The sequence below is a fragment of the Mastigoproctus giganteus genome, chromosome 13 (assembly GCF_048544385.1).
Source record: "Mastigoproctus giganteus isolate SK-2022 chromosome 13, ASM4854438v1, whole genome shotgun sequence".
NCBI classification, from domain to species: Eukaryota; Metazoa; Arthropoda; class Arachnida; order Uropygi; family Thelyphonidae; genus Mastigoproctus; species Mastigoproctus giganteus.
The window spans coordinates 110,477,832-110,501,242 of NC_143587.1; the positions used below are offsets into that span (position 1 = coordinate 110,477,832).

General features: G+C 38.5%; 1 protein-coding gene across 1 annotated transcript in view; it reads right to left on the reverse strand.

Annotated features, from left to right (window-relative positions):
* Positions 1-23,411, reverse strand: part of LOC150076359 (protein bicaudal C homolog 1-A-like) — a 195,523-nt gene that overhangs the window by 15,372 nt on the left and 156,740 nt on the right. The window contains exons 10-11 of the mRNA XM_090387331.1: positions 22,686-22,764; positions 11,789-11,931 (exon numbers count right to left, since the gene is read on the reverse strand). Coding sequence (XP_090243457.1) covers positions 11,789-11,931; positions 22,686-22,764 — 222 coding nt within the window. The remainder of the gene's footprint in view (positions 1-11,788; positions 11,932-22,685; positions 22,765-23,411) is intronic.

The following is a 23,411-nucleotide window of genomic DNA, read 5'->3' on the forward strand; positions in this document are numbered from 1 at the left end:
AAATTTACTGCTTAGTAAAGTCACTCGGTTTAAAATGCAATGCATATAAAACATTTTCTATTCAACCACATATTGAGTCAGACTGACTACAGATAAATGGGAGATTTTCATGCATTTAATGTCCAGTCGAGTCACTGAACATGTTGGGATAAGTTGAAACTCATTACAATACCACAATTTCAAGATATAGTCAGTCCCTGAATTTTTGATCACACACCTCTTATGTATACACACACACTGGCCCTGCATTGAGTTGGATACCTATAGTGTGGGTTAGGTCTTCAGCAATTTTGTGATTTGTGGGATCATGTATGCCATTTTATAACCTTAAAATTGGAAAGAAAAAATTTAGAATTGTTCATTTTGATGCCACCCTTACTATTTTAAATTTTACAATCAAAAAAAAAAAAGGCAGTGAACAGAAATAAATTAGTATGTATATATTACAGTGCTCTTTTTACTGTAATATTTAATTGATTGATCAGTTAATTGATTTCTCCATTACTTTAGAAAGAGTAGAAGTAATTGCAGTGGGATGATAATTGGATTAGAGGGACTTGTCACCCTTTTTAGGAACTGGCTGAATATGAGCAAATTTCCAAGCAGAAGAAAAACACCTTTGGAATAAGAAAGTGAAAAAAGGTGGCAAAGAATAGGAGTAAGTTCAGGAGTACAGGTTTTGAGAACAAGTGGAGAAATACTATCAGGACCTGGAGCTTTCTTAGCATCAAGAGTCATCAAAATCCTTTTGACGGAAGACCACAGGAGGCATTTAATGGAACGTGTTCGGAATGGTGGAGGTGTTTTACCAAGATCATTAACATATGAGTTGGAAGAAAAATGGGATACTAGCAGGTCAGCTTTATCCTTAGCCGAAGTGACAACAGAACCATCTGGTTTTGACAGAGGTGAGACCAGAGATGGGCAAAAGTTGCAGACAACAGCTTTGGCAAGAGACCAGGGCAAGAAGCAAGTTTTCTACTCTTAGCCTGTTCAAAATCTAGTTTGGACTGATTAATAACTGCTTTACAATTGTTGCAAGCAGAAAATGAAATTGAAGAATTGGAAACAAGCCAATTAAGATATGCAACATTCTTCTCCTGAATGGTCTTAGCACATTTATTGAAAAACCAAGGTTTAGATAAAGGACAAGATTTTAAAGTGGAGTGTGGGATAAAGGATTCCATTTCTACAAGAATAATTTCACTGACACGATCTGAGCAAACGTTAACATCAGACGTTTCAAAACAGTAGTCTGACCAAGGAAAAGAAATCTTGCAGGTCATCCCATTTTTCATTCTTGTAATTCCAAACAACATGAGGTTGGGAATATCCATGAGATAAAGGCTCCATTGTAGAAAAGACAATCACCAAGTTGTGATCTGAGGTGCCTAAAGGACCACTCACTTCAACCGTGTACTTAGAAGGGTTGTTTGTGAGAAGATCAAGTGTGTTGGCTGTATGGTTAGGATTGTCCAGTATTGTTGTATGTAAATGAACAATCTGTGCAAGGTCATTAGTAATTGCAAAAGCCTCAGCATCTCGACCAGCTGGGACTAGAAAACGGAAGCCAGCTGGAGTTGTGAACATTAAAATCACCAGGGGAAAATTACCTCACTGTTAGGAAATTTGGACTGGAGAAAGTGAAATTACAAAGAAAGGAAGTCAGAGCTCCAAGCGATTAGTGGAATTGGTAGAATGGTAGAGACAACAGATGAATTTGCCACAATGGGGTAGAGAGATTGTAAGTCAGAGAAGATCGAAAAGAGGAGATTCCAAATTACCAAGTCTATGACATGGAATATCGGAACGGACATATACACAAGTTACCACCTCTGAGGCGAAAAGAATCATACAGCGAACAATTTGGACAACTGAGATGAGCAGTAGTTGAATCAACCGGTAACTGAGATTCTGTCAGAAAAAGTACATGGGGTTTGGCAGACTGCAAGTGGAAATGGACATCGTTGAGATTAGAATTGAGACCATGTATATTTGTGATATGAACTAGGAAGTGTTTGGGAGGTTTAGATCTTTTCACAAATACGCTTATTCTATTAGTTTGACAATTCCTGGTGTATTCAATAGTAAGAAAAAGTGTGTGGGGGGGGACATGCTGTATGAAGTAATGAAATTTTTGGATATGGTGTACGCATGGTAATATACCCAGTTCCTTGACATAACGTGGCCTCGAAAATCCCCCCCCCACATACACACTACTTGGATTCCCTCCAGTCACTATCTGGCAGAGTAGAGGTAGCAAAATTATACACTAGCTGATTTGGAAGCCTCCTAAAGAGTTACCAAGAAGTTCGGTCTGGTGTACTAACTAGCAGCTAGCCTGCAAACACCATTTTAGAGCTGTACCCTCGAAATGTAAGGAAGATTGGATCTCGCCATGATGTCCATCATAACCTCAAAAGTCATCAGTCATACTGCATGATGGAAGAGATGGGGAAGGGTTGACAGGAACTTAGCTCTGGAGACAACACGGGTTCCACTACTTCAAGCCTCCAATAAGCAAAGTGGTGGTATTGCACCGGTTGATGAGTCATCTACCACCTAGTATTGTCTGGTAACACAGAGGGGCGGCATTCCTCTATGTGATGTGGGCACCACACCTTGACCCCTGCTTACACTGGTTCACACCTGGGTGGTCACCCATAGTGTGCTTGTGCATGGGTGTTATACCCAGGATTACTAACAGTCCCACCATCATGAAGGTGCAAGCAGAGGATTTGGCTGGCATAGACTGTCCGGACTTCACCGAAATTGGATCCACTTGACTTGAGTATCACACAAATATCAGTTCCATCAGCGTTTTAGACTCCAAGGTAGAAAGTACAGCTTGTCTGGAATGTCTGTGACAACCTCAAGAAACCAGACTGAACATTTTTTTTTTGGGTGCTTTATCCCTATCCCTATTTTTCCCATAAGCTCTAATGTTTTTAATGCCCAAAATACTATAACGCAGAGATTTTTAAGAACACATGTACCATGTTATAGCAGAACTGACTGTATAAAGATATGATCTGAATTAATGTCACCTGGGTAACTTAGGCCCTTATGTGCCAAGTCCAAGAATATAAAGATGTGAGGTATATTAAGAAATAAAATAGAGTAATTAATTAAGAAAGAGTATTTAAAACAGAGGCTGAAATTTGATTGTACTAGTATTGATGTTTTAGGGCACAAGGGCAACTGAGGCCAAAATGTGCCGATTCATGCGTTATAATTTTATGTAATAAATCGTCCAATTTGGCATCTGAGGAAATCATAAATTTGTATTTGCTTAAGAAAGGTAAACAGTTCATTTAAAATTGCATTATTGCCAATAACATCGGCAAGTGATAGTCATGACAGTGAATGGAAAGTACAAAAAAGTACTTTCCATATGATATGAGCATAGTACATACAATCTAGAAATATGTTTGACAGTAAGTGGTGATGAACAATGCATGCATTGAGGTGAGTCATTTCCTATGAGAAGACACATATGGGTTGGGTGTGTATGTCCTATGCATAATCTTGCTAGTAATCAAGCTTGTTTTGATTGTCTTGCAGTTTGGACATTCTGGAGACTCTGTTATACACTCTGTTTTGAGAATGACCTTTGGACACACAATTAGGATGTAATTTCACCTCTGCATGTTGTTTGAGAATGACCAAACTTTTTGGCATTTGAAACATCTTAAGGGATTTGGAATGTATGAACTGACTCAGCAGTGCAGATAGCCTGCCTTAATTGAGGTTGGCAAATTAGGTGTACTGAAAGTGAATATGATTTTGTGTTTGAACTAGTTTATTGTCCTTCCAGATCATAATTTGCCTTCACTGAGTTACTTTTTGTTCTTGTAATTCTATGACTATCTCCTCTTTGGTGATTCTATGACTATCTCCTTTTAAGTGAGTTCAATGTGTTATGTGGCATGACTTTGATTGGGATTCTGCTTATACATGACATTTTTAATAATAATTCAGGATGTCTTACTTGTATGGTTTCAATTAATAGATCTCTTGACCGGAATCATTTTACCATTTTTTGGTGTACCTGTTGTATATGCGACATGTCAAAGGGAGAGAATTTGCTTACCAGTTGAGTAAATAACAAAAGCATTATCAGAAAATGCTGGTAGTTCTGATTTGTTAGAATCTATTCTCAGTCTTTGGGTAAGACTGAGATTGTGTTCCATTCTACATTCAGCAGGTTGAGAGCCTGTTGGCTCTAGTGGTGATTATGCATCACAATCGATTATTGCTCCTTTTAGCCCTGGGAGAGGGACTACCTTCTCTCAGGTTACTCGCCCCACTGGAAGCAGGAGTGGTGCCAACCAGTGACCAAGTGATCAGGAGTAGGAAAGCAGTACATTGCTAGCAGGGGAGAAGGCAGTAATGTTGCGAGAGGGGGAGGGTTTATGAAAATAAGCTAGTATTCTCCATGGGCTGAAATTTGATGGGAAAGGTGCAAGTGGATGCAGCCTTTCCTAGTTATGAATGGCAATTGTAGTTTTAGTTTTGGCTGATTAAGTGATCTTTGTAAATTAGTGTCATCCAAGTCGACATGGAAGGTAACACTTTAAGGGTGTACAGTTTTGTCCAGTCTTTATCAAGTACATTCCTCGTTGCAAGGATTTAATTTCTTCTATCTCTGTCAATATTGCAGCAAGTGAAAGTTTTCTGCAACTGGATTTCTAACCCATGAAAGAAGAATATAGCTGAACTCTGAAAGTACCGACTTCTTTTTTCTATTATTTATTTTTTTTTTTTTTTACATAGAAACTTACAAAAATTTATAAAGTATATAAAATAAAATATTAACTAATTTATTTTAATTTAAAACTACTGTATTATTACTGACATTTAGAAAATTCAATACAAATTTTCTAATTTTTTTTTTTTGTCGGTTGTTTTAAATAACAGGGGTCAGTTTGGGTGCAGTTCCAGTGGGTCAGGTATGGGAGACCAGTCTCCCCCCAGTTAATGGGACAGGATTCCAAGTCACTTGGATTGTTGACCATTTACAGCAAGTGGTTTGCTGATCTTGTTACAACAACGTCGACCTTGAGTTCTTTCTTATTCAGCAGTTGAAGATCTAAATTCTACTCTGAGGGATCCTTCCCATAAGAGCTTCTACCAGGTAGGGCCATAACCATTCAAGACAGTGAAAGCATCTCCAGTTGGTTTCTGGAAGCTGTAAATATGTTGTATTTATAGAGGAGGTGGTATCCTCCTTGTGTGCCTAGGCCACACTCAGTAAGAGTGAGCAGGCTGAGGTTTCTTGTGAAATCAATGCAAGTTAGAAATTGTGTCTGGGTCACCATGATGATTTGGGAGGTATTCAGCCATTCTGTGATGTTATGGATTAGTTGGTGGTTGTGCTGACCTTTCTCCTTTGGTTCCAACAGAGCTGCCAGTTCCAATGGTATTTTTCTGGAGGGTATTATTGATGTATGATCTAGGAAAAGTACAAAGGATAGTGGGGCATTTTGAATGGCTTTCTTGGCCAGCTCATCAGCCCTTACATCACCCAATAGACCCACATGTGTCCTGGCCAACTTGAAGTGGATTGGAGCTTGGATTTTTTTTCAGGTGATACATTAACACGAAGTCTCCCTAATGGGATTTAGCTCAGCGTGAAAGTTAGAGCATCTCTCATCCACTTCATGTATTTGTCATTTGTTTCTATATGGTGTTGACAGACCACAGGTAGTTCCAACCCCCTCCATCTTAGATCAATCAGTAAGGATGTGTGTATCATCTTCAATCAGCTTTTGAAAGGATGATTCACTTTCTGGACAAAAAACATGCATTAGAGAAGTTCTGTAATGCATGTATCAATACTTAGCATTAGCATTAGTTGAGGCATATGATACAAGAAAGCAAGCTTATACAGCATCAGCCATAAAAAAAACCCCTTCCCATTTCACCCATCCAGTCACTACAAACATTTGTCTAGTTCAGCCTTAAATTTATTTAAGCTATCAACTTCCACAACAACAGATGGAAGTCTATTCCAGCAATCAACTACCCATTGGCTAAAGGCAAACTTCTCTGCACATCTATTCTACAACCATCTTTCCTCAATTTGAATCTATGCCCACTCAGGTTCTTAGTCTGAGCAAGCAGAAGTATCCCGTCAGCATCGAGCCTGCTCAAGCCATTCAAGGCCTTATACACCTCAATCAGATCACCTCACAGGTGCCTAGTCCCCAGATGCTGCAACTTGCAGACCTTAAGAATTTCTTCATAAGCACACCCCTTTGTTCCTCTCACCAATCTTGTTGCCCTTCTCTGTACTCTTTCTAGCAACTCTACATCCTTCTAAAATGAGGCCTCCAGACCTGAGGCCTCCAGTACCCAAGGTGTGGCATGGCCATTGCCTTATACAAAGGGATAATCACCTCCTTGTCTCTGCTAGAAAAATTCCTATACATCATTGACAAAATTCCATGACCTGCTCTGGCAGGCCCATCTGCACTGCTCCGAGAACTTCATATCTGACTGCACAATTACTCCCAGGTCTTTTTTCATTCTCCACCTCCCTGAGTGTAGTACCACAGAGTTAGTACATTTCTCTTGGGTCACTGCTACCCATATGCAGTACTTTGCATTTGTCAATGTTAAACTTCAGTTGCCACTTTTCAACCCATCTGCCTAAATTTTTTAGATCCTGTTGCAGTAGCATACTGTCTTTACTGTCATTAAAAACTCTGCCAACCTTTGTATCATCTGCAAACTTGGACATTAAACCTGATATACCTTCATTGATATCATTAATAAATATTCAAAACAACAAATGGGCCTAGCACCGAACCCTGGGGACTGCTAATAACATTAGTCCATGTAGAGCAGTGTCCATTTATTACTACACTCTGCCATCTCAACCATTCCTTTATCCATTGCAGTAACTTGCCCTTAATACCATATCACTCCAATTTGTACAGCAGTCTTCCATGTGAAACAGTATCAAAAGATTCCTTGAAATCCAAGTCTGAATGCTAAAAATAATTTTGATTATTTTTAGCATTCAGTTCCTTTGTCACCACATCATAGTATCCAATCAAATTGGTCAGACAAGACTTCCTCTTAACAAACCCATGTGTCTTAACTATTGCTGCTGTCTTGTCTAGGTGATTAGCATTAGCATTAGTAGAGGCATTTGATGCAAGAAAGCAAGCTTATGCAGCATCAGCCAAAAAAAAAACCACTTCCACTTCACCCCTCTGTTCGTTCAAAATACCTGTCCAGCTGAGCCTTAAACTTATTTAGGCTATCAACCTCCACCACAAGGGATGGAAGTCTGTTCCACCAACCAACCACCCGCTGGCTAAAGGCAAATTTCCGCACGTCTATCCTACATCTGTCTTTCCTCAATTTGAATTTATGCCCTCTCAGGTGATTATTCTGAGCTAGAGGAAGAATCCCATCAGCATTGAGCATGCTCAAACCATTCAAGGCTTTATACACCTCTATCAGATCACCTCGCTGGTGCCTAGTCTCCAGACACTGTAATTTGCAAAACTTAAGCCTTTCTTCGTAAGAGCACCCCTTTGTTCCATTCACTAATCTTGTTGCCCTTCTCTGTACTCGTTCCAGCAGCTCTACATCCTTCGTGAAATGAGGCCTCCAGACCTGTATACAGTACTCTAGGTGTGGCCTGACCATCGCCTTATACAATGGAATAATCACCTCCTTATCCCTGCTGGAAAAATTCCTGTATATCATTGACAATACTCCATGAGCTACTCTTGCAGCCCGTCTGCACTGCTCAGAGAACTTCATATCTGCCTGCACAATCACCCCCAAGTCCCTTTCATTCTCTACCACTGTCAGTGTTGTACCATAGAGTTGATACGTTGCTCTGGGGTTGCTGTTTCCCATGTGTAGTACTTTACATTTGTCAATGTTAAACTTCATTTGCCACCTCTCAGCCCATCTGCTCAACCTTTCCAGATCCTGTTGCAGAAGCATAGTGTCAGTAGTGTCCTTGACAACCCTGCCAACCTTTGTATCGTCTGCAAACTTGGACATTAATCCCGATATACCATCATCAATATCATTTATAAATACAGAAAACAATAATGGACCCAACACTGAGCCCTGAGGGACTCCACTAATAACATCAGTCCACGATGAGCAGTGTCCATTGATTACCACTCTCTGTCTTCTCCCCCTCAACCACCCCTTTATCCATAGCAGCAATTTGCCTCCAATGTCACACTGCTCCAATTTGTGTAGCAGTCTTCCATGTGCAACAGTATCAAAAGCCTTTCTAAGATCCAAGTATATAATATCAAAGTTATTCCCTGCATCCAGTTCTTTTGTGACTGCATCATAGTATCCAATCAAGTTGGTCAGGCAAGACTTCCCCTTAACAAAACCATGCTGTGTCTGAGCTATAACTGAAGTCTTGTCTAAATGATCCTGCAGTGCGTCTTTAACCAGTGCCTCCATTAATTTTCCTGGAACAGAAGTCAAGCTCACAGGTCTATAATTACTTGTGTCAGCCTTTGATCCTCCTTTATGAATTGGGGTCACATTTGCACATTTCCAGTCTATGGGTACCTCCCCTGAGTCCAAGGAAGCTCTCATAATTATGGCTAAGGGTTTGCTTACTTCCTTTGCTGCCTCCTTTAATATAACTGGATAGATCCCATCCACCCCGGGTGCCTTTCTTGTGTTTATCTTCAACAGTTTCTCCTCCACTTTACTCCCAGTTATTTCAAGATTCTGTAACTTACTGCTAGAGTTGAATACACCTCTGGCATTCCCCTCGCTGAATAACTCCTCATGTGTGAATGTCGATGCAAAATATTCATTTAGTTTGTTAGCCACCTGAGCAGGATCATCAACACTTGACCCATCAATATCAAGTGGACCAATCTGATTCATCCCTTTCCTTCTAGAGTTTACATAAGTAAAGAACTCTTTGCTGTTTTTCTTTGCATCCCTTGCCAAGGATTTCTCGTAATCTGCCTTCGCCTGCCTAACCTCCTTTGTAACTTGGTTGCATATCAACTTGTATCTATCATAGGCTTCTGTGTCATGTGTTAATTTGTAAGTATCCCATGCATTTTTCTTCTCTGCCATATGCCTCATTAGTTCATCTGACATCCATTTTGGCCTAAACCTTGAACAATATTTCTTAGTTGGTATGTAAAGCCTAGTAGCTTCCAAGATAAGTTCTTTGAATGCTTCCCATTTTGAATTTGCTGTTGGTAACATCATCAGTTGGTCCCACTGTATAGAATTTAAATACTGTCTCAGTCCATCGTAGTCGCCTTTACGGAAGCAATAACCCTTCCCTTTACCCCTAATGGTAGTTACCTCTTTGAGTAAATCCCACTTCAGCACACTGTGATCACTGCCACCTAGTGGTTCATTTATCTGCAGATTCTTGATGCATGAAGAATCACTGCTGATAATCAAATCAAGAGTATTACTCCCTCTAGTTGCCTCCCGAACATGCTGATGTAGAAAACAATCATCCAATAAATCCACAAAAGCCCTGCTAGTGTGTGAGTATCCAGCCCCCAAATTCCAGTCAATATCTGGGAAATTAAAATCTCCCATTATAAGACACTCTGATTTACTGGCCCACTCTATTTCCCTGTACAGTTCCTTATTATACTCATCAGAGTCATTAGGCCTATAGCACACTCCTACTCTCAATTTTGATCTCCCAATGCTTATGTCACACCAAACTGACTCCACACTGCACTGTCCAGCGATGTCGACTGGCTTCACCTCCTTGGTTTTTATGTGTTTCTTAACTAATAGCATAACACCCCCCCCCTTCCTATCCTGTCTATCCTTTCTGTAGACGTTGTACTCCCCAAATTGCAGTTCCGCATCCCTTATATCTGTGTGACACCACGTCTCTGATATCCCAACAATATCTGCCTTCGATGTTTTGAGCAATACCTCAAATTCATCAAATTTATTTACTAAACTCCTAGCATTGGTGTACACGCAAGTATACCTGCACCTGTTTCTATTCTTAGCTACCCTAACACAACCCATGTGTTTACTTGTACCACAATGGCTCCCAGCAGTCTCTGAAATACCATGCATCTTGTTTTTCAGGCTTCTGCTCATTCTAATAGAAGCAGTGCAAGAATCTCTTTCACCTCTGCCAGTGGCTACTGTCAATCTATTGGTCTTTGTCTCCCCCCAAGCTAGCAGTTTTCCGACCCACCTAACACTGCCTCGATAGCATCAGCAAATATTCTTGCACCCTTTCTATTTAAGTGTATCCCATCCCTGTAGAAGCAATCTCTCCTGTTAACAAGTACAGTCCAGGCTGAAAAAAATTCTATCCCTTGAGCCTTGCACAATCTTTCCAGAGCCGAATTGATCGACAAGGCTCTCATCATATACTCCCTCCTATCGTGTCTGGGCAGAATTGCAGACACTTTCAAATTCAACCCTAATTCTCGGCTTTTGTTCAACAGTGACCTGTACTTGTTAAGTAATTCTGCCGGTCTCCTACTCTTAATATTATTAGTGCCAACGTGTACAACTATATCACCTTTTGTGCCCTTAAAAGATGATATTCGCTCTACAACGTCATCAACCTTTGCCCCTGGCAGACATACCCTGGTCCTGATCCTGTATCACCTCTTTAACCAGTGAATCCATTATTTTCCCTGGAACAGAAGTTAAACTAACAGGTCTATAATTATTTTATCACCCTTTGAACCCCCTTTGTGAATTGGGGATACATTTGTACATCTCCAGTCCATGGGGACCTCCCCTGACTAAGGATGCTCTCATAATCATGGCTAAGGATTTGCTTACTTCCCTTGCTGCCTCCTTCATTATAACTGGATAGAATCCATCTGCCCCAGGTGCTTTTTTATGTTTAATTTCAATTTCTCCTCCACTTTGTTCTCAGTTATCACAAAATCATTTAGATCCCTGTTAGAGTTTGATAAACTTCTGGCATTTCCCCTCCTTGAATAACTCCTTGTGTGTGAATGTAGATGCAATACACACATTCAGTTTATCAGCTACTTGAGCAGGATCATCAATAGTCGAATCATCTATGTTAAGTGGACCAATATGATTCAATTCATCCCCTTCCTTCTACAGTTTACATAAGTAAAGAACTCTTTGATGTTTTTCTTTGTGTCCTTTGCCAAAGACTTCTCGTAATCTGCCTTCGCCCACCTAACTTTGTGACTTGATTACAGATTAGCTTATATCTGTCATAGGCTTCTGTGTCGCCTATAATTTAAATGCATCCCATGCATTTTTCTTCTCTGCCATGAGCCTCAATTCATCCGACATCCATTTAGGCCTGAACTGTGAACAGTATTTCTTAGTTGGTTCGAAAAGTCTAGTAGCCTGTAAGATTAAGTCCCTGAAGGCTTCCCATTTAGAATTCACCATTGGTAACATCATCAGTTAATCCCACTCTATAGAATTTAAAAACCATCTTAGTCCTCTGTAGTCACCTTTACGAAAACAAAAAACTTCCCTTTACCCTTGATTGTAGTTACATCTTTAACTGAATCCCACATCAGTACACTGTGATCACTGTCACCTAGTAGTTTCTTTATCTGCAAATTCCTAATGCATGCGTCATCACTGCTGATAATCAGATCAAGGGCTTTATCTCTATGTAAATATATGCCAAACTTTATCTCACTTGGACAGCAAATAAATTTCTCTAAAATGACAAACATATGCAGCAATATTTCACGTCACTTAAGGGTTACTCTATTAGTAATAGAAACTATTCTATTTATTTATACCTTCATTCAATTTTCCCTATTTTACTTACCTCATTAAGTAAGAAAAGCTCATGATATTTTTTCAGGTCTAATGCAGTCAGAAGATCTGCCATATTGTCTGATATTTTAGTAGGAGGTACTGGTAGACGTGGAGAAATGCCCTCGAAGTAGTTACTAATGCTGAAAGGAAGAGCTAACAAAAAAATAAATAAAAAAATCAGTAGAATAAATTACACTTTTTAGATATTGTTCTCAGGAAAGTAACTTAAAAAAAATTGGTTTTGGTTATGAATTTGTTGCTGAATATTGATGGTTATCAAGCATCAAGCAGCAGTATTCCATGTGCAACAGTATCAAAAGCCTTTCTAAGGTCCAAATATATAATATCAAAGTTATTCCCTGCATCCAGTTCTTTTGTGACTGCATCATAGTACTGCAATAATTAAAGACAAACACCAGCCAAGGAATAAAAAATTTTTACTATAAAAATAATAAAACAATGTGATACAATATCGGAAGACTAAAATATTACAATAAATTACGATAAAATAAACTACGACAAAACGTTAAAAATATACCGAAGCAATAAAATTATCTCTCTGCTGTGGCAGAGCATTTCTGGGAGAAGCAGCATCGGATCTCCCCTGAAGACACGGTCATTACGGACCGTGCCCACGGATTTTGGGAACGCAAGTGGCTCAAGAGCTTGCAAACGGTTCATCCAGTTGTAATACTATTAACAGGGACAAGGGGACATGTTTCCACCCCCTGTTTGAGGCGGTTGTCCTCGGACGGGATGACCGGTTCTGTTTGACACGCTCCCGAGCCACTTCCGTTTCCGATGCGCGCGTGGGGAATGCCGACCATGTGTCTGATGGACCACGTCCATGAGTGCCATGGGTCTGCTACTTAAGGATGTGTCATTGCAGTAATAGTATACTGTTGAAGAAGGAGACAGCAGTCTCCAAAAGCTTCAGGTATTATCGCTTTTAATCCAGTTTATTTTAGATAATTTTATTGCTTCGGTATATTTTTAACATTTTGTCGTAGTTTATTTTAGTGCAATTTATTGTAATATTTTAGTCTTCTGATAGTGTATCACATTGTTTTATTATTTTTATAGTAAAAAATTTTTTAATTCCTTAGCTGGTGTTTGTCTTTAATTATTGCAGTATGGAATTTCCCAGCCCCATAGGCCTGTTTGAAGATATGCATCATAGCATCCAATCAAATTGGTCAGCAAGACTTTCCCTTAACAAAACCATGCTGTGTCCGAGCTATAACTGAAGTCTTGTCTAGATGATCCTGCAATGCTTCTTTAATAAGTGCCTCCATTAATTTTCCTGGAACAGAAGTTAAACTCACAGGTCTATAATTAATTGTGTCAGCCTTTGATCCTCCTTTATGAATTGGGGTCACATTTGCTCATCTCCAGTCTACGGGTACCACCCCTGAGTCGAAGGAAGCTCTCATAATTATGGCTAAGGGTTTGCTTACTTACTTCATTTGCTGCCTCCTTTAATATAACTGGATAGATCCCATCCACCCCAGATGTCTTTCTTGTGTTTATCTTCAACAATTTCTCCTCCACCTTACTCTCAGTTATTACAAGATTATCTAGCTTACTGCCAGAGTTGAATACACCTCTGGCATTCCCCTCGCTGAATAACTCCTCATGTGTGAATGTCGATGCAAAACATTCATTTAGTTTGTTAGCTACATGAGCAGGATCATCAACAGTTGAACCATTGATATCAAGTGGACCAATCTGATTCATCCTCTTCCTTCTAGAGTTTACACAAGTAAAGAACTCTTCGCTGTTTTTCTTTGCATCCTTTGCCAAAGATTTCTCGTAATCAGCCTTTGCCTGCCTAATCACCTTTGTGACCTAGTTACAGACCAGCTTATATCTATCATAGGCTTCCATGTCACCCATTAATTTATATGTATCCCATGCATTTTTCTTCTCTGCCATATGTCTCATTAGTACATCTGACATCTATTTAGGCCTAAATTTTGAACAATATTTCTTAGTTGGTATGTAAAGCCTAGTAGCTTCCAAGCATTCTTTGAATGCTTCCCATTTTGAATTTGCTGTTGGTAACATCATCAGTTGGTCCTACTGTATAGAATTTAAATATTGTCTCAGACCATCTTAGTCGCCTTTATGAAACAAAAACCCTTTCCTTTAACCCTGATGGTAGTTACCTCTGAGTAATTCCCACCTCAGCACACTATGATCACTGCCACCTAGTGGTTCCTTTATCTGCAGATTCTTAATGCATGAAGAATCACTACTGATAATCAAATCAAGAGTGTTACTCCCTCTAGTTGCCTCCCGAACATGCTGACGTAGAAAATAATCATCCAATAAATCCACAAAAGCCTTGCTAGTTTGTGAGTAACCAACCCACAAATTCCAGTCAATATCTGGGAAATTAAAATCCCCTGTTATAAGACTCTCTGATTTACTGGCCCACTATTTCCCTGTACAGTTTCTTATTATACTCATCAGAGTCATTAGGCCTATAGCACACTCCTACTCTCGATTTTGATCTCCCAATGCTTATGTCACACCAAACTGACTCTACACTGCACTGTCCAGCAATGTCGACTGGCTTCACTTCCTTGGATTTTGTGTTTCTTTACTAATAGCATAACCCCTCCTCCCTTCCTATCCTGTCTGTACACATTGTACTCCCCAAATTCCAGTTCTGTATTCCTTATATCTGTGTGACACCACATCTCTGATATACCAACAATATCTGCCTTTGATGTTTTGAGAAACACCTCAAATTCAAATTTATTTACCAAACTCCTAGCATTGGTGTACACGCAAGTATACATGCACGTGTTCCTATTCTTAGCTACCCTAACACAACCCATGTGTTTACTTGTACCGCAATGACTCCTAGCAGTCTCTGAAATACCCTGCATCTTGTTTTCCAGGCTGCTGCTCATTCCAATAGAAGCAGTGCAAGAATCATTTTCACCTCTGACAGTGGCTACTGTTAATCTATTAGTCCTTTATCCCCCCCCAAGCTAGCAGTTTTCTGACACACCTAACACTGCCTCGGCAAATATTCTTGCACCCTTTCTATTTAAGTGTATCCCATCCCTGTAGAAGCAGTCTCTACTGTTAACAAGTACAGACCAGGTTGTAAAAAAATTCTACCCCTTAAGCCTTGCACAATCTTTCCAGGGCCGAATTGATTGACAAGGCTCTCATCATATGCTTCCACCTATCGTGTCTGGGCAAATAACAAAAATTCTTAAAATATTATTTTGCCATTATCACTATTCAAAAATTTACATTTTTCCAAAACACCTGTTGCTCTACTTTTAAACAGATATTGAAGTTTAAATAGCCCTTAATGAGAACTAGATACAAAAAGGATCAAAAAATTAAATTCAATTCCAGTGGTATTTATTATTTTTTTTACTGTATTTTTCCAGCTAATTTAGGGTAAGCTAAAATGATAGTATTTTCATAATGTGATGTTCATTAATGCGAACATTAAAGATAGTGAAATAACTAATAATGATTTTGAAATGTCCATTTGATTGATAATTTTATTGTATGCATGAATTTTATTAAATAAAATTCATGTATTTAATTTATTAAATAAAACGGTTTTGTGTGGCTCTGAGTTACTAAGCTTGGACCACCCTAATTAAAATGGGTGTTAAAAGTATCATCTTTAAGGAACTGTTATTAAAAAGAACCATTCTAATGGGCAGATAATTTTTTTTCCTAGTCATTTATAGCAATATATAGTATAAAAAAAAAAATTCTGATGCCACCTATACAACATAAATGCAGTGCTCTATAAATTCTGATGCCACCTTGTTTTCCTTGACAGCAGGAAAACAATTTTTATATAGTGCTGTATGCTGATATTGAGAATGTGAGAAAGATTTAATAAAAAAAAGAAATCAAAACAAAAAGTTGGTTGAATTACATGGACAAGTTCAAAAACTCAGTTTTCAGAGCCTCTTTTGCAGCAGTTTTCAGTAAAAGGAAAATTCTCCCTAGCAATTCTCCCTCATTCCTAAACATTCAGCTGTAGGTGCTACAGCATTTTATTACACCTTCTCAGTAGCCAAGTCTCTTCCTATTGAATTCAGTATCTATACTGCAGAATTGTTTGGATTAAAACTAGCACTACATAACAAACAACCACCATATCAAGCAATCCCTAATATATATTATCTCTTAAGTGCAATCACTGCCATTCAATCTACTTTTTCTCCTTCCTATTCCCTTCTTATAAAGAAATTGGATCTAAATTGTGTCAATATTAAACAGCCAACCAGGTTGTCTTCTGCTGGATCACCGGTCATGTTGGCATCCCAGGTAATGAACTTGTAGATGCTGCTAAACATCTTGGCACTGGATCTTCTTGTCAACTGAAAGTGCCCTACACTTACTACAAATCAATTATTAAAACAACATGTAGGAAACAATGGTCTTGATGCTAACAAACTCAGATCAATAATAAACTGCTGCAGATAAAAAAAAAATTAACCCCAGCTGTGGGCATCTAGTTTCAGGAGAAGCAGGCGAAAAGGAGTAATTCTGACAAGACATCTGTTATTCCCATCCAACTCATCTATATTTGCTTATGGGAGAGAACCCTCCTCAGCATTTCTTTTGCTGAGGAGGTTCCAGATGCAGCTAACAAAGCATATAATAGTAGTAATAATAGTAATGGAGGCATGTGATGCAAGAAAGCAAGTGTACGTCAGCCAAAAAAAAAAAAAAAAAAAAAAAAAACACACACATCCATTCCCTTCTAAAAGTTTTTCCACTTCCTCCTTTAATTTATTTACGCTATCAACTTCCACAAGGCCAGATGGAAGTTTGTTCCAGCAATTAACCACCCACTGGCTAAAGTCAAATTTCCACACACCTATTCTACAACAGTCTTTGTTCAATTTGAATTTATGCCCCCTCAGATTTGTAATCTGAGCAAGTGGAAGAATACCATCAGAATTCAGTGTGCTCAACCCATTCAAGGCCTTATACACCTCAATCAGATCACCTCGTAGGTGCGTAGTCTCGGGCCGCTGCAATTCGCAGAACTTAAGCCTTTCTTGGTAAGAGGACCACTTTGTTCCCCCCTCACCAATCTTGTTGCCCTTCTATGTACATGCTCAAGCAACTCTACATCCTTCCTAAAATGAGGCCTTCAGACCTGTACGCAGTACTCAAGGCATGGCCATTGCCTTATACATAGGGATAATCACCTACTAGAAAAATTCCTTATATGACAATAACCTTAGACCTGCTCTGGCAGCCTGTCTGCATTGCTCAGAAAACTTCATACAGGCAGTCCTTGCTTTGCATGGTAGTGCGGGACCATAAAAATAACAGTGGAAAGCGATCTTAATATTCAATGGGATAAATTATGATTGTTCCATGACCTTTAAAAATTTTTCGTCAAAACATTAAAAACTAAAAAAGGAATTGAAAAAGGGAGTAAAACTAATATTTATTTATTACATTGTAATTTAAAACATTAGAAAAATTTAGAATTAAAGTGTTTTATTTCTTTGTAAAAACTTATCAAAAGTAGTTTGAGCAGTGCTTGCCTTCTCATTGTATAACTTATGATACAGAGCGAGCATGTTTTCTATGCCTTGGCGAATTGTCATACTCCTTTCCGATTAGATGCCCGGATTGTGGGGGAATGTCATGTTGGTGAAATGAAACGGCGGTTCAAAGATCGTCTGGGGGAGCATTTGAATGTGTTAAAGACCACGGATTATGGAAGATCTGCTGTGGCAGAACATTTTTGGGAGGAGCACCATCAAATCTCCCCAGACGAAGCTGTTATCGTCGACTGGGCACATAGATTTTGGGACAGCAAGTGGCTCGAGAGCTTGCGGATTTGTTCCTCTGAGAGCAATACCATTAACAGAGACAGGGGAATCCGCTTTCATCCCCTCTTCGAGGCAGTGGTTCTTGGACGGGATGAGCGGTTCCACCTGGCATGCTCCCGAGCCATTTCCGGTTCTAGTGCACATGGGGAGAACGCTGCCCATGCTCCTGTGGAACCACATGCAGAGAACCGTGAGCCTGCTGATATTTAAGCATGTGCCGTACGATAAGCCTCACTGTTGAAAAAGGAGGCGGATGCCTCTGAAAGCTATGGTATTTTAGTGCTTTTATCATCCTGTGTTTCATATACATTGTTTTATTGTAAACAATTCTTTGCAGTTTAAATTCATATTATATTGTACAGTCAGTTTTTTTATCAGTTTTTATTGGAATGTATTTTATTTTATTTAAAACATTATTTTAATAAACATAACACTATTTATAACATCGGTTGGTGTATTGTGTATTATGATTTCTTCACATTCTCTGCTCCTAGTGCGTGCGTATACACACACAGCTAGATCATGTTCTAGAAAGATCTGCAAACATGTCACATTTTGCACTTTTTTTTAGACTGTGATGCATTAGAGAATCATCCCCTTCGGGTTCTCCCCCGAATGACAGCACTTTGGCTACTTTGTGCATGTTACTTTGCTGCTCTATTTTGGATGCATGATTTCTGTTTAAATACAATTTAAACAACAATAAAAATAAATAAGATTTATAAATTAATTGCCAATTCTATACTGAGCTAACAGATTCCCAATACAGTGCTGCATATTATAATATCTAGTTTTACATTATACCTTACGCTATCAAGTTCAAGATATATGTTACGCTACTCGGTAATGTTCTAATATATTACAACAATGGTGGCAAGTTTCGAATGGTACAAATTTTACTGTTACTAGGTAATAACCTACAAATCTATCTAAATTCAAAATAAACTAAGTACTGTAACATGGAATATAAAGCCACTTCTAGAAAATAAATTAATATGCCAATTAAGTCAATAAAACAGCAAAAATTTAAGAAAAATGCTATCACCAACTCAGAGCTACTCTCATTTCCAAAAATCATAGTTTGGTTTTTCAGAAATGAATTTCAGCAGATTTCTTTTCTGCTAGGGAATTAACCATTCTGCAGTGCCTATGGTTTTATTTTAGTTATGGAAGTTTGAAGTCTCTTTTTAATGGTATTCATAGTTTGGGATTGACAAGAGATGAGGTCATCAGCAAACATGTACGCTTATACTGTATTCAGTACATCCCCTGCCAAGTTTGTAATTTTTACTGCAAATAATGTTGCACTGAGAACAGAACCCTGTGGTATATCCTCTTCTTATTCAAATGATTTGAATAAATTATTCATATATCTAACCAGAAACATCCCATGGTGTAGGAAGTTCTGTATAGATTGGGGTAACTGACCTCTCAAGCCGAAATAATGAAGATCTTAAGCACACCATATTACCAGGTGATATTGAAGGCTTTCTCGATATTAAGATTCATGACCAGATGTCTGATTTTATCATCACATCTGATGTGGACCAATTCTTTCAAAACCGTACTAGTTATTGTTTATTTCCAGGAACCACATTAGCCACCTGTGAACCATTTTTTCCAGGACTTTGCCTAAACAGCCTGTAGTTATGTAGAAAGGTATGATCCTTTCCCGGGCTGGGAAGGTTAGGACAATTGACAGAGGGTTTGGGTATTTATTTTCTAAAAATCATTTGTAATATTTTAACAATGTTTTTTTTTTTTGTTCTGTTGTTTAGTTGTTTTAACATTATGTAGTAGATCCCATCTCGACCAGCAGCACTATTGCATGTTTTATCAAGACCCTAAAAGTTCTGTTAATATGAATAGCTGGTTGTATAGGTGTGAAACTATCATAGAAAAACTGATCTTGTGCTGCTCTACAGATTCTTTAATTTGCTGAAAGACTGGTTTGTAGGTGAATACTACCAATATACTGGCAAATGATTTGGCTAAGGTATTTGCTATTTCTCCTGGAGATGAAAAATCCTTCCTTTCCCAGTTTAGTATTGAAGATGGGGACTGACATATTTGTCCTTAAGTGTTTTTATTTTCCTCCAGATGAGTCTGGTCTCTCCTTGTTTATACTTGAGGTAAAGCTAATCCAGGCATCTTTTTTTTGCTTTTCTTATTTGGTGGAAAAAATGCATGCTATGCACAAAGTATCAGGTGACACAGAAGCCTATGGCAGATATAAACTAGTCTGTAATCTAGTCACAAAGGAGGTTAGGCAGTCAAAGGCAGATTACAAGAAATCCTTGGCAAAGGATACAAAGAAAAACAGCAAAGAGTTCTTTACTTATGTAAACTCTAGAAGGAAAGGAATGAATCAGATGGACCACTTAACATAGATGGGTTGACTATTGATGATCATGCTCAGGTAGCTGATAAACTGAATGAGTATTTTACATTTACATTCACACATGAGGAGTTATTCAATGAGGGGAAGGCCAGAAGTTTATCAAACTCTAACAGGGAGCTAAGTGATTTTCAAATACCTGAGAGCAAAGTGGAGGAAAAATTGAAGTTAAAAATAAGGAAGGCATTTGGGGTGGATGGGTTCTATCCATTTATTTAAAGGAGGCAAAGGAAGTAAGCAAACCCTTAGCCATAATTATGAGAGCTTCCTTGGACTCAGGGGAGGACCCCATGGACTGGAAGTGTACAAATGTATCATCAATTCACAAAGGCAATTCAAAAGGTGACAAGTAACTATACACCTGTTAGTTTAACTTGTGTTCCGGGGAAAATAATGGAATCACTAGTTAAAGAAGCATTGCACGATTATTTAGACAAGACTGCAGTAATAGTTGACACAGCATGGGTTTGTTAAAGAGAGGTCTTTTCTGACCAATATGATTGGATACTATGATGTGGTCATAAAAGAACTGAATGCCAAAAATAGTTCTGATATCATACGCTTGGATTTCAGGAAAGCTTTTGATACTGTTGCACCTGGAAGACTGCTGTACAAATTGGAGATATGGCATTAAAGGTAAGTTGCTACAATGGATAAAGGGATGGTTGAGTGGTTGAAGAAAACAGAGTAGTAATCAATGGACACTGCTCTCCGTGGACAAATGTTATTAGTGGAGTTCCCCAGGGTTTAGCCCATTGTTGTTTTGTATATTTATCAATGATATTGATGAAGGTATATCAGGTTTAATGTCCAAGTTTGCAGATGATACAAAGGTTGGCAGGGTTGTTAATGACAGTAAAGACAGTATGCTACTCCAACTGGATCTAAATAAGTTGGGAAAATGGGCTGAGAAGTGGCAACTGAAGTTTAACATTGACAAATGCAAAGTACTGCATATGGGTAGCAATAACCAAAGAGAAATGTACCAACTACACTCAGGGAAGTGTAAAGTGAAAAATACCTAGGGGTAATTGCGCAGTTGAATATGAAGTTTGCTGAGCAGTGCAGACAGGCTGCCAGGGCAGGTCATGGAGTCTTGTCAATGATATATGGGAATTTTGCTAGCAGGGATAGGGAGGTGATTATCCCATTATACAAGGCAATGATCACGTCACACCTAGAGTACTGTGTACAGGTCTGGAGGCCTCATTTTAGGAAGGATGTAGAGTTGCTAGAACGAGCACAAAGAAGGGCAACAAGATCAGTAAGGGGAACAAAGGGATGCTCTTACCAAGAAAGGCTTAAGTTCTGCAAGTTGCAGTGCCTGGAGAGTAGGCACCTGCGAGGTGATCTGATTGAGGTGTAAAAGGCCTTGAATGGCTTGAGCAAGCTGAATGCTGATGGGATTCTTCTTCTTTCTCAGATTAAGAATCTGAATGGAAACACTGATCCAAATTGAGGAAAGACAGTTGTAGAATAGATGTGCAGAAATTTGCCTTTATGCCAGCGAGTAGTTGATTGGTGGAATAGACTTCCATCTTTTGTTGTGGAAGTTGATAGCCTAAATAAATTTAAGGCTGAGCTGGACAGGCATTTAGAACAAATGGAGGGGTGAAGTGGGAGAGTTTTCTTTTTTGGCTGATGCTGCATAAGCCTTCTTTCTTGCATCAAATGCCTCTACTAATGCTAATATATAAATTTATAATATACATATATAATGTACAGTGTATGCAATCTGATGTAATGCAAAACTAACGTACAGGGTAAAAAAATCTTCACAGCCATTACATTTATGTTACACACGCGAGAAAAGGCTTGAAACCACTCCTGCTCATATCATTGCAATGGCTTTCATTACCTCTTGATGGTTACAACTGAATTCATTCACACAATACTTTTGATCATTAGTTTGTTGCAATGTATGTAGCAATTTTCAGCTTGAGCTTTCCACCTTTGGAAACTCCTCCTTTCTTGGCCTGCTGTGTGTATGTGTTGTGACGTACTGTTATTACAGATTTAAATTCAGCATACCACACAACACATACTGTAGTTTCTGTTGCATGGTCACCATCTTACTGAGGCAGTGCACATAGGAGTCATTCTGTGCACACTCACAGTGCAGCTAAGGTTGAGGCGTTAAATAAAACAGTGAGTTACCATACTTATGATTGTGAGTTACCACACTGTTATGATCACAGCAATCGATCAAATATTTCCGAAGATAATTAAAAGGGAAATCGCTGACACCTTTTTCAATGACCTTGTATAATAGATTTTAGAACATACAACATTAGTCCTATAATATATTGTTACAATATAACAAGCATTACTTCATCTGCTCCCATTTCTACTAGGCTCTGTTTTTCACTTTCAGCATCACTTTAACTCTAAGCGATTTGCTAACTCAATTCACAAATCAAATCTATTAAGCGAATAATTTTCCCAATCTGGGGAAATTCCTTCAAATCATTCAACTCCTTGATTTGGTCCAAAGAGTAGTCTGGTTAAATATCCTTTCTTATAAGCTCATTTCATTCTTAACAGTTTCTTTTACTCAGGAAGTTCTAATAAAACTTCTTGTATCTAGATGCAAGTCTGCAAATGCAAGCACACCCTCTAAACATCCATAAACTGAAATATCATTACACGAATAGAATACATACCTTTTTCATGCTTGTATGAAAATTTAGTAGTTTTTTCACTTTCTTTTGACTTCCTATACTGAAATGAGCTTTTTCCTTCCTGAAAAAAGGATTTTGTGAACAAGTTACAGCATTAATAAACAATATATATGAACACTGAAGAATCCACTTCATTAAGCAGACAATGGACTTGCATATTACTCAGTACACACAAAAACAAAAATTAATTATCTCTAGATACAGTAGACTTTCAGAATAACTGCACCTTCCAGGATTCAAGGTGCTATTATTTAAAATTTTCTGTTATCTAGAAAGTTTTATTTTAATATATCTAATGCAGAAAAAAAAAAAAATTAGGCTAAATAAGAATGAGAGATTAATAATGCAATTTTAAGACTGAAATACATTAAGGGCTTTAGCCTCAGCCTGCGAGAGATTTAGACAACATACAAGTTAGTGCAAAAGCATCATATTAGTATGCAGCTAAACTCTGAATTAGCAAAAATATGCAAAGGCAGCATCGTTTAAGTTATATCTCATATTGCGAATACCTTCACGAGTTGCCATGATTGCACTACTTCGAATAAGTAAAGCTTCACCAAAGGAGAAGACTGTTGTTACTTATTCTCGGCGGATACCACCACCACCCAGACAGATTGCACTGTTTCAGGGCTATTTGGTCCTTCTTTGGGGGGTGGGTAGGTACCCTAGTGATGCAATGATGACAAAACAGTTATGAAGTATAAC